Raw genomic sequence first — 12241 nt, forward strand, 5'->3', positions numbered from 1 at the left:
CAGTTGAATAAAATTATACAAAAAATTCGTAGAGTACAAAAGTGCACCCGTAAAACCTGTAATAGAAAAGCTTCCTAACTTCTAACTTTGAGACGATTTATCATATTTCCTGTCAAAGACAGCAAAAAGTTGTTAACTGATAAATTGTACATCATAACATCATAAACATTTTATCAGTTGACACATTTTTGATATCTTTCACAGAAACCTAGATATATAGGCTGAATATGCAAGTATAGGGTTCTTTTCGAGTGTTTTTAAAGATTTTTCTGTTTCAAATGACTAGATCAAATGATAACTGTCTGAATAGATTTTGAAACTCCAACGGGTTTGAGAGCCAAAAGTGACATATTTTTTTAGTTGAATAAACTTTTTTTAAGTGGTAAGGTTCTGCGATTTTCGAATTTCAGTGATAAGAAAATAACTTGTTTTTTTCCGAAAACTTGGCACAAATCGAAAACCCAAAAACCTAAATTTTAAGACTTTGTACCAATAAATCTGCCTAACCATAGTCAGCAGATTTTTAGAAAACTTTTTAGCTCTTCTGTTCTAATTTTATGTGGCAAAATTGTGATAAAAGTCGATAGGGGGTGATAGAGGAAATGAGGGAAATTGGAAAATGAAATGAAACTTTTTCTATCTTATCCTGAACACCCTCGTCCACCTTCTTCTTCTTCTTCTATCTTTCAATTCATTTCAAACTGATTGTGTCTTCTTCTTCATTTTCTTGTGCTCAATGAGCATTAGTGCATTGGTACGACCACTGAGAGAGGTTACAACCGCAAGGGAGACAACACCTGACACAACAGAAACGACCTCTGGCTAACTTCAGAAATTGACATTTGACATTTTGTACGAATTGTTTTCATTTGAGAGAGAATTGAGAAAAGTCATACGAAAGTTTATAAGATGTTTACATTTTCAAAAAAAAACAATGGCTTTTTAAAAAGTTGTTTTTCCTGAATTTTCAGAGCTCAAGATCTTCTAGAATTCAATTAAAAGTGTCGCGAAAGGACTAAAAAAAACCAGCAATTCAAAATGTCAGTAATAAACAGACTTCCCACCACAGAATGTTCTCGAAAAACATGAACCAATATTCTCCGTTGGCTATAGGTGTCGTGATTTGATTTCGCAGGCCTATGGAGACGGATTCGTTATTCTACGGACAACATTTTCCAAAATCGACGATTTTTTGCTGGAAAAATAGAATTTACCGATGGAAAATAGCCATGGAAAATAAAATCGGATTTCATCCACCATTTTTACAGCTGTTTTAAAGGGAAAATTTGAATTCAAATTTTTCTAGTAAACGGACGGACAAAGGAAATTTCTACGGACACCGAACACCGGATAGAACATTTTGTCCACGGACAGCGGACAGCGGACAGCGGACTGTCCGTGCAACTCTGATAGAGGCTAACAGCCCCCCCCCTTCCATGACAACTTTGAGGCCATATATTTGAGTTCCCGTGAAAGTTATCAAAAAAGTGTCAACTGATAAAATGTTGCTATTATATGATAAACAATTTATCAGTTGCTTATTTATCGATATATTTTACACGAAATCAGAATACTGAGCTCAAAGTACAGTAAACACACTAATAGATAGCCACTCAAATCGCCAACTTTGAGCCCATATTTCTCGGTTCCTGTGAAAGATATCAAATATATGTCAACTGACAAAATGTTGCTGATTTTATGATAAAAAATTTATCAGTTGATATCTTTTCTATATATCTGACTGAAACCAATATAAATTGGATACATTTCAACTTTATTTGATCACAATGTCATGCAAAAATACGGCCCAAAAAAAATTGATTTTGTATATTTTTAGTGTGATTTTGTATATTTTTAGTGCGGCTGCAGTCGGCTTTTTTTCAAATAGGGTCAATACGTTTGAAATTAAATACGTCAAATTTTCAGTTTTTTTATTCAAAATTTTAAATTCTAATTAAGTTTTTTTTTTCAATACTTTGAAATCCTATTCACGTGCTGAAAATGGCCGACTGAAACTGGAACCAAAAAAACTGCTCCATTGACTCAATTAAAACTTTTCAAATATTTTTCATTCAAATTTGACCTTGATTTCTTAGGTCATGGCCCAGATTTTGTTTAGTTCGTGAACTAGTTTGCTTTTTTGGGGTCGTAACCTAGTTTTTTTAGGTCATGACCTAAATTTTTTAGGTCGTGACCTAGATTTTTTAGGTCGTGTCCTGGATTTTTTTTAGGTTGTGAGCTATATTTTTTAGGTCATGGCTTAGACTTTTTAGGCCGTGCCGTAGTTTTTTTTAGGTCATGGCCTGGATTTTTTAGGCCGTGACCTAGATGTTTTTTTCACAAAAGTAATGATCCGAAATTCCGCAAAAAATAATGATTTCGAAATTCCGTAAATTTGTAGGCAGACCGAACATGGTAGCATATGTCCATTTGGAATCTGTACACCTCAAAGGAAAATGATTTATGTTCTTCAATGAGCAATCCATTTGTTCCGATTTGTGGAAATTGATCCTCGGCTTCAAATTCAGTCTTCAACCGTATTTGTAAAGTGTGTAACCCATTTCATTTTCGATTGTTTTTCCCCTACAGTAATCCGTCTGATTTTCCAATTTGTTACCTCGATTTCTTGTTTTTTTCCTTGCTATTGTTCCAAGGGCAATTACAAGGGCCTTTCTATTTTCCTGGTTTTTTTTAAATCTGAAAATTCTGTGATATTTTCAAAGTTGATGAAAATCTATTAATTCCATCAAAATTGTGCAAGTTTTGGAACAAATTTCTGTGAAACTCTGCATGTGCTTCAACAAATTTCAATTAAAACGTACGAAAATTTGATTTCAAACAACGCATCTCACAGGTTTACAGTATGCCGCTTTAAACAGGCACAGCTCTTGGCTTTTGGTGTTTCAAGTGATTCATTTCAAGACGGAATATTTATTTTTTTTTAGCTTTGAGCATAAATTCTAAATATCACTTTCAGACATCGAATATCTGCCGAAATAATATTTTTACTCAAGTGTATAAAGTAAATATTCTTGCTAGTCCTGGCGTTCTGCAAATTATCCCGCAACCGAGTGCTGAAACCATTTAAAGCTAGATATGCACGTACAAGTTCATAGGACACGAGTAAGAAGCTCTCAAAAAACCAGCCACCGAAGATTTTTAGCTTTCTGTTTCCACACTCACACTGAAAATCATATTCAAATGTTTATATGATTACTCCTCTTTTTCGTCTGTATAAGAACAACGATTAGTTTTAAAAACTTCAAGAGATTCTTGAAAGCTCCCTTTCGAAGAATATAACGCCGCGCCTTTCATTTTAGTCTATTTCTTTTCCTAATTTTTGCAGTTATCTTGGCTGGTCCGACACATTTGCCAGAAAGTATTGCTCCGATTGGCATGATTGCAATATTCGTGACGCCTTGAATTTTGTCGTCTGAACAAATCGCAGAACACTCTTTAAGGCCAAATCCGGGCAGAGTTTTCGGAATTCTGTTGAAGGAAACTTGATAAATTTATTTAGTATTACATTTTGATGTTTTGTGATAATTATTATCAAGAAATTCAACTAATCTTCTCAGGAAGGATATTTTGAAGTTGATTCTTCAAAAAATTTCCTGGAAACAATATTTTTTGAACTTCCGCTAACAAAAACATCAATAGTCCAACAGAGCGCGATTGCAAGACGCACAGTTTTTTCCAATTTTTTGAGCAAAATACACTTTTTAGTTGCACCTGTCACAATTTTCTCATCAGGCTTTCAGAAAAATGCTTCTAATTGTCCTGAGATAATTTTCTGTGCTTGCTAAATATCTATTTCATCGTTTTTTTTGCGTTACAGGGTCTCCAGCAACAATGTGGCGTAGTTTACCGAGTTTGATGTCGTCGGCGGTGCGGTAAGACTTGCTTTCCTCATAAAAAACCTGAATAAATGTGTTAATTCAGATCTCAAAATGTCGCTGCAACTCGGCATTCCAGCACAATGAAGCAATTCTTCGACGACGAAGCGAATTTCGGAAAAGCTGAGCTCCGCCCCAAGGCGCGGCCTGGAAGATCATGGACAGAGGAAGAATTGCGACTGAAAAGTAACTCAGATTTGCATAAACTTTGGTGAGCCTTGAATTTAGTTTTAAATTTCATCGAATTTTCTAGGTACGTATGCTTAAAAGAGCGAAACATGCTGATAACGATGAAGAAGGCGCATGTTTCACGTGCACGAAACATGCCGAACCCAGAGAGAATCGATCGCGTTCAAGAGGTAATACTGTCTGAGAAAAAGGAAAGAAAATTGTGGTTTTTCAGTCAATGGATCGAATCGAAACAGTGGTTCATGAGAGAAACGATGCTGTATTCAAATTGGAAACTGGCGAATCGGCTGATCCAAGAAAGAGAACCATCACTTCTTTCGCCGGATTCACTTATGAGTAAGTTTTAAAGGAAAAACCATATTTAAAAAGTCACAAAATATTTCAGAAAACAAGCAACAGAGCATTACTCCCCACCACAGCCCGGAAAGAAAAAATACGAAACGCCATATCTTGACGACGACGCCTACATGATGCAGAAGCTTTGGCAGGAGAAGGAATTCTTTAAGAATAGAGACAGGCTGGACGATGAGAAGAGACGGGCTGCTCGAACAGAAGATATGGACAGATTTAAGAGAGGAGCACCACGGGTTTTCAATAGATAAATGAATTATCAGATGATTTTTATAGTGTAGTAGGCATATTATATTATCACTTTATTCTTGTTTTCTTCCTTGTTTTGTTCTAAAAAAAAGGTTTTTATGATCATGTTGAATATTTTATTTATTTTTTCGGGTCAGAAACCCTTTCGTTTACCTGCTAATCTAGCTCTCTAACAGATTCAATATTGAATTAACAGCGAAACAATGCACTAGTTATTGGCGTCTTCGTGTGAAATGCTCCAACAACACGGGATAGCTTTTCAAATGTCAGCAGACAAACAGAAGACACCAACCACATCATCAAATCCGAACCAATCGCCAGTTATAAATAATTTCGATGAGAAACATCGGAAAGTAAGTGAAGAAATGGCAAGAATGGTCATTTAGAGCCGGAAATCGAGTTTCAGCAAGGCATCGACGCAGCGTGCGCGCTCGCAGCACAATATCGGAGTCGGATTACTACTGGCGGCTCTTTGGTTGATGCGGCGAGAGAACTCAGCAGGTTATCCGTTATCTAAAAATCATTTTCAACATTTTAAGTTTATTTAGATATGTTCGGAATGACCTGAAAGACGAGCCTGTGATATTCGCAGAAGCATTTATCAATGCATTAGATGGCCGAACAGATGGACCATCTCAGAGTGTAGTCTATCAATGCATGAAATCGACAGGGATCCTTCAAAAACGAGCAGGAATCTATCTGATTGTTTGTCTTGCTGAAACTCACTCCTCAAACGTCATCAGATATGCGAATTATCTTCTAAAAATGCTGAATGGGGGCGGAATAGATGAGCAAACTATTCAGTTGGCTTCTAAAGCACTGGCCTTTTTGATTACGGTATGTTCAGAAGAAAGAAATCTAGTGAATTCAATTATTGCAGACATGCAAAACGTACGCCGCCGAACTAGTTGATCGATGTCTGGATCATTGCCAGGAATGGCTTCACCACGTGCCCAGTTACCAGCCACCTGTGCAGAATCAGAAGGACTTGACACTAATCGAACAACGCCGACTTGCCTCTGCTCATCTGTCTCGGGAGATAGCACTCGCCACTCCAACTGCCTTTTTCCTTCGTGTTAATCTATTTTTCAAGTATATCTTCTTTGCTATCAAAGATAAGCAAGTGCTGGTTCGTCTTGCTGGAATCGACGCGTTGCATACAGTACTGACGATTGTTCACAACGAGAAGCCAAGAATAAAACCGAATGGTTCAAAGAGTGCTTCAGCGAGGCTCTGACGGCGAATACGAATCATCAATCGTCGGATATTCATGACAAATGGCACTCGGTCGCATTGATTCTGAATGAACTGTTGCGCATATCAGACTCAAGATTCGAGATGGTTCGATGTGAATCTTCGAATTTCGTTAAACAGAAATATCTGAGAGAAGACGAAGACGATGGTGTAGAATGGCTGTGTCTATCGAAACAACCAGTCATTGTAGAAAGTGTCACATCGCGAAAATTGGTTGTTGAGAATTTCTCAAAAGTAATAGCCTCTCACCAATCGATCAATCTCAATCAATCTCATTTTCAGATAATTGATTGTGTCCGGCAAATGATTCCTCTTGCAAATAAGGTTCAAAACAAACAGATGCCTGGCATTCACCTGAATACGGTTCTCATGCAACTTCTCCCTAGAATCTGTGCGTTTCCACAGTCAGATCGCACTTTCCAGACACTCGCGTATGATACTGCATTCCATGTGTAAGACATCTACTCCTCCGTCTTTTTAATATATAAAAATTCAATTTACAGCCTTCAAAAAAACTCCATTGGTGCTCCAGCACTCGGCATGATGATGCTTCATAACCCAGATGTACATTCGAATCGAATCGAGGCAACTATCAATTTCATTTCCGCCGAAATAAAGAAAGTTACGACATCTTCTGACGCTCTCGACAGTTTCTTCACCTTCCTCTTTCTCTTCGTCGATTCTTATCATGAGAAAGTCACTGCTCAGATCAAAGCCATCATTCCCCAACTCATGGATATTCCACTATCCCGATCATTGGCAAATGTTCTCAAAATGATCATGATGCGAATTCCGAAACTCAGGTTGAACGTACAAGACGGTGTCATGGCTTCCGTATATCACACACTTACTGGACTTCCAATTCCACCGAAATCAGAACCAACTGGACGACCACCAAGTCCTAAGCTCATCTTGCAGAGAGCGATAGAGGAGCCAAAAGAGCTTCAACGCATTGTTCTTGCTGTCGATGTTCTCGGAGAGTTTTATTTCTCAAGAGGAGCTCTGCAGAGAATTATGCAGTATGTGGCAGATGTGAGTTACTTTCATCCCGTTTCAATTCGTACTTCTGACCACCGATTTTCAGTACTATCTGACTGCGGACAACGTGGAAATTCGGCTTGCCGCTGTTTCTTCGTGCTGTGAAATGGTTGTTCCGTTCGTTGGAGTCTACAAGAAAGTTACAACTGACAAGAGAAACAGTCTCCTTCAAACGATTTATGGAGTTCTCCGTGCTGTGTGTTCTGTAATTGTGAACGATCCAGATGTTCGTGTTCGAATGCAAGTCATCAGTTGCTTCGGGCAAATGCCCCGGCCGTTCCTCGCTCATCTCGCTCAACCAGAAATGCTTGAAGTTCAATTCATGGCTCTGCACGATGAGAAGCTCGAAATGCAACAGGCTTGTGTCACACTTCTCGGGCGTCTTGCAGAATTGAATCCTGCATTGGTTTTGCCACGTCTTCGCTTGATGCTTCTGGAAACGCTGAGTCAAATGATGCAGAGTGGACAGGCGAGATTGGAGCAGCACTCAGCGAAAATGATTGCGCAGTTGGCTAAACAAAGTCCGAAGTTTATGAGACCATATGTGGGATCCCTTATGGTAGCATTGATTCCAAAGATGAGAAATGATCAAAAGGTGGGTCAAAAGTGGAAGATTTATTTAAATAAGAGTAATAGAGTTCTAAACCGGAGCTGCTTCAGCGATTTTCTTGAGTTCATCAGCTGACAAATCTCCTAATTTCTCGTATCCTCCCTCGCCATCACCACCATCTCCACCTCCACCAGCTGCTCCAACTTTTGATATCTGAAAATTAAAAATTATCTACTTTGTATTAGCCTAGATGGATACCTTCGATGATTCTCGAACCGTGGCCATAATCGTACCCCCCAATTGCGGTATTCATACACGAATTCTGTACTTTTTTCGACTTTTCCAATTCCATTTTTTGAGTCTCTTGCTCACTCTTCGCGCTCTTTTTCTTCCCGTTTTCTCCAGATGACCTCTTCTTCTTTCCACCGTCTCCTTCTTTTTTTTTCTTATCATCTGGCACTGATGGTTTTGCTGCTGGTGGTGGGGCGGATTTAGCATCTTTTATGTTATCCGAACTTTTTGTGGGTGGTTTAACCGGTGCATTAGGAGCTTCTTTGGAAATATTGGATCCTGTATTTCCTGTCTGAGTCTTCTCCTGAGTCTTCGTTGCTGAAGAAATTGTGCTGCTCTTAGAAGTTGTACTGACCAGCGCTTTCTTCTTTTTTGAGCATCCAACGTGAAGAACAATCGGAAGAATCACACTGATTGTATAACGGAATAATAATGTAAGCATCTAGAAAATTGACTCCAACGGAAAATTCAAGGAAAAACTCACATCTATTCCGAAATTGATCAAATGAAATTACAATGTTGAAATCGAAATCAAAAAATAATTATCATTCTTTCATCATATTTTTCATATCCACGCTTCTATATACTTACAGTACGCCGAAGTGACAGCTCAAGTTCTACATGCAATCAGTGAGATTTCGGTGATTGGTGGAGCAGAAATAGTCAAGAATCTGAAGCCGTTGTTTGAAAAACTGACACATATGATCAATGATTCGAGTAACCTTCATAAAAGAGAGGTAAGCCTGTTTCTGTTGATGTCCTGCATAGCTCAAATTTGCAGGCTGCTCTCCGAGCAATTGGTGGAATATGTAGATCAACTGCCTACGTGGTAGACCCGTATCGAGACTATCCGACACTTCTGGATGACCTACTTCGGATTCTGAAGACAGTAATGTCGAACACAATGCGTAGAGAAGTTATCAAGACTCTTGGTATCCTTGGAGCCATCGATCCATACACCCATAAAGTTTTCACTGGATCCGTACAAAGCGCAACCGCTATAAGCACAGCTTTGTCACTTCCCATGAACGCAGAAGACTCGAAAGATCCCCGACAAGACATTATCCACTGGTTCAACTACGAAAAGTGTACTCTTGACGAGTTCTATCCAGCGATCACAATTGCAAATCTAATGATTATGATGCAGGACGAGGACTCACAGAACTTTGCGGAAATCGCTCAAGCCATAGTGACAATCTTCAGAAGTTTGGGAGAAATGGCACCGTTGTACACAGAGCAAGTAGTACCGAGACTCATAGAAGTGTGTCGGAAAACAACGGAACAGTCGAATCATGGCACTAACAGAGAGTTCTTCCTTCAACAATTGGCAATCTTTGTGGCAATTATAAAGAAGCATGCGGCACCGTATATGCCAGCCATCTTCACGATCATTGCTGACGCTTGGAAGGAAGATATCTCGGTGAAAATGGTTGTGATTCAAGTGCTGACCGAGATGGGAACTGCGATTGGAAACGATTTCAGCAAGTATACGGGAGAATTGATACCGTATCTTTTGACTGTTCTTCAAACTGATAAAACCAAAGAACGAGTGTTGACTGTGAAAGTGATGGAATCAATTCGACCACTCACTTATTGTATTGTCCAGCATCTTCATCTAGTTCTCCCTCCGATTCTTATAATCCTTGACGACATTTCTTTGAAATTATCAATTCGTCAAACAGCTCTGGATACTGTGCTCCATATGACACAACAAGTCGATGTATCTGCTTATGCTCCAAGAATGATGCAGAGTTGGCATCACAATATCAAAGTTGCTGAAATGAGAGACAAGTTGCTTCTATTGCTCATTGAGATAATCAAACAACTTGGAAAATTCTTTGATATTTTCAAGCGAGGAGTCGATCAGAAACTCCGTGAGCATGCTCTGGACAAGAGTGTTCATTACGAGACGTATCGAAAATTAGCTCAAAGAGCACAAATGTCTCGCGACGTTATCACATCGTCCGTTTTCGCTGGATCCAACGGAAATTTGCAATCAGCACAAGCGGCGATTCGAGGAGATCCTGGAAACATTTACTTGAATAATGAGCTGCATGAGAGACTTCTGAATGGATCAATGGATTCTGCAAACAGCCGACATGGTAACAGAGATGATTATTATCAGTTTGGATTGGAAGATAAAAGTGAGTTTGACGAATTTTGGTGATTCCTACTCTCGAAAAGTTCCAGAAGAAACTCCAAAAGTGGCACCAACGACTGCTCGATCAACAAGTGAACTTGTTACTATCCAGATCACAAAGCAACGTCTCAATAAAGATTTAGTGATGTCTCAGTGGAAAAATGAGCATTTGACATCGAAAGACGAGTGGTTACAATGGCTGGTGAAGATTCGTATAGGATTCTTGAAGGTAAATTTGTTTTTGGAAGTCAGATTTTTCTTATCTGATGGTTTTCAGAGTGGAAGTTCTCCATCACTCCGTGCTGCTTCATCCCTTGGAGATCAATATCCTCATCTGGCACGTGATCTCTTCCCAGCAGCATTCATGTCCGTGTGGACTGAATTAGATTCTGAAGTTCAGAAGGATCTTACCGCTTGTCTTCTTCGAGCAGTTAGCACTGGAATTCCCGAACTGATTCAAACGATTTTGAATCTGGCAGAGTTCATGGATCACTCTGAGAAAGGACCACTCCCCATAACCCATGATGTTCTCGGAATGTGGGCTGAACAGACGAAAGCGTTTGCGAAAGCATGTAGATATAAGGAGATGAGTGTGCTGAAGAGCTCTGAAACTGCACCGATGACGTTCAGAAGAAAGATCACACTGCGTCCAAATGATTGCCAAAGTCTTATCACCTACGCTAACAAGTTGAATGTTCAAGAAGAAGCTGCTGGAGTCGTTCGGTACGCTGAGAGAAACGACATGAATTTCCAACGACGTGGTCGTTGGTACGAGAAGTTGAATGAGTGGGAGAAGGCGTTAGATGCATACATGGAGGAAAAGAACTCGTGTACGAATCTACAGAATCTGGATAAGAATGACGTCGAAACGCCAGAAAAGGCAGCAGCCGCTGAAGAGGCTAAAATGCATGAGATGAGATGTTTGGAGGCGTTGGCACGATGGGATGAGTTGAACGCGAAATCGGCAATATGGGCGGAGCAGAGATCACAACGGAGTGATTCGATAAGAGATGAGATTAATAAGAAGCAGTTGGATCATAAAATGGCAGTCATTGCGGCGAGAGGAGCATGGGCTGTGGACAATTGGGAACGAATGGCTGAATATGTGTCGGTAATATCAGAGAATACGCAAGATGGAGCTATGCTTCGAGCAGTTGTCGCTGTTCATAAGTAAGACAAATTTCAAAAAATAGGTAAACCCAATTCTAATTTTTCCAGTGATGAGAATACAAAAGCGATGGGATTGATCGAAAAAGTTCGCGAGATGATCGACAGTGAGCTGACAGCTATGGCAAATGAGAGCTACGAAAGAGCCTATATTCCAATGGTTTCAGTTCAACAGATGGCTGAATTAGAGGAAGCTATTGAGTACAAGGTATGCTTATATTCTTTAATTCCAGTCTTTATTTATCAAACACATAGACAAAAATCTTTAAAAAATAGAGATGCTGGATTTCGGCCGATTGACTTCTTTTCTTCTTTGCCTGCACATAATATTCCGCTGTGATATGACTATGTCACATAGTGTCCGGCGAGTGATTTTATCACTTTTCCCTTCTGATTGGTCAGAATCAAGCTAGCTCCCTCGGCGGCCTTCTCGATGTAGACACGTCTTCCATCGACACAACGAAGCATGTAGACGACTTCTCCGTTGACACGATTGATGATCACCAGTTTTCCCTTGTCTTCCAAGTTGTAGATCTCCTTACGATCTCCAGGATTGATGTCGAGATCCGGAGCAACAACGCTGGAATGTGTAATTTATATAAGGGCTACAGTAGTCGCTTACTTGAACACTGAGTTTGCCAACGAGATTGCGGATCCGACGCTCTTGGTGCTGCGGACACCGATGGGTTCCGAAGTCACAGAGCATTCCGCCGAGGATGAACGATTGGTGTTGCTGTACTGAACACGAGAAGAGGATGAAACAGATGAAATGGACGATCCGGAAGAAGTGCGGGTCCCTTTCTGAAAATTTTGAAAATCTGAGATTAGTACAACGGAGTTCACTTACACTACTGGGAATTTCTGCACGCCGGAAACGAGATGGTTTGGGTCCGCGATGGCGCCGAGACGAATTACCGGACGACATTTCCAATCGATCGATTACTTTCTGTCTTACACCGTTTACGTTAACTCGTAGAACTAATTTTTGAGTGGTAGACGAAGCATTGGAAACTAGATTTGAGGTGTTACACGTTCAACTAGGTTTAGGAGGTCTTGAAAAACGAGAAATAGCCGTGAGAATTGAAAATTATGTCGATATATATGTCAACCATTTTC

At 39.8% G+C, this 12241-nt stretch overlaps 3 protein-coding genes across 3 annotated transcripts; 2 read left to right on the forward strand and 1 right to left on the reverse strand.

Moving 5' to 3' along the window:
* Window positions 1-3852: 3852 nt before the first annotated feature.
* Window positions 3853-4687, forward strand: Cbr-mrpl-47 (the record flags this gene model as incomplete). Its single annotated transcript, XM_002640264.1, has 5 exons — window positions 3853-3893; window positions 3943-4107; window positions 4150-4255; window positions 4300-4421; window positions 4471-4687. 5 exons carry the CDS (start codon window positions 3853-3855, stop codon window positions 4685-4687), a joined length of 651 nt encoding a protein of 216 aa, XP_002640310.1.
* A 231-nt stretch (window positions 4688-4918) lies between these two features.
* Cbr-let-363 lies at window positions 4919-11401 on the forward strand (the record flags this gene model as incomplete). Its single annotated transcript, XM_045241195.1, is given in 13 exon segments — window positions 4919-5038; window positions 5092-5186; window positions 5234-5522; window positions 5566-5873; window positions 5912-6179; window positions 6222-6391; window positions 6443-6971; window positions 7024-7572; window positions 8412-8585; window positions 8600-9920; window positions 9964-11128; window positions 11177-11333; window positions 11381-11401. 13 exon segments carry the CDS (start codon window positions 4919-4921, stop codon window positions 11399-11401), a joined length of 5166 nt encoding a protein of 1721 aa, XP_045094985.1.
* Window positions 11402-11470: 69 nt separating this feature from the next.
* On the reverse strand, window positions 11471-12050 carry CBG12852 (the record flags this gene model as incomplete). The annotated part of the gene is made up of 3 exons (XM_002640266.1): window positions 11471-11705; window positions 11748-11926; window positions 11973-12050. 3 exons carry the CDS (start codon window positions 12048-12050, stop codon window positions 11471-11473), a joined length of 492 nt encoding a protein of 163 aa, XP_002640312.1.
* Between the last annotated feature and the right edge of the window lie 191 nt (window positions 12051-12241).

The sequence above is a fragment of the Caenorhabditis briggsae genome (assembly GCF_000004555.2).
Source record: "Caenorhabditis briggsae complete genome, chrI, whole genome shotgun sequence".
In the NCBI taxonomy this organism is placed as follows: Eukaryota; Metazoa; Nematoda; class Chromadorea; order Rhabditida; family Rhabditidae; genus Caenorhabditis; species Caenorhabditis briggsae.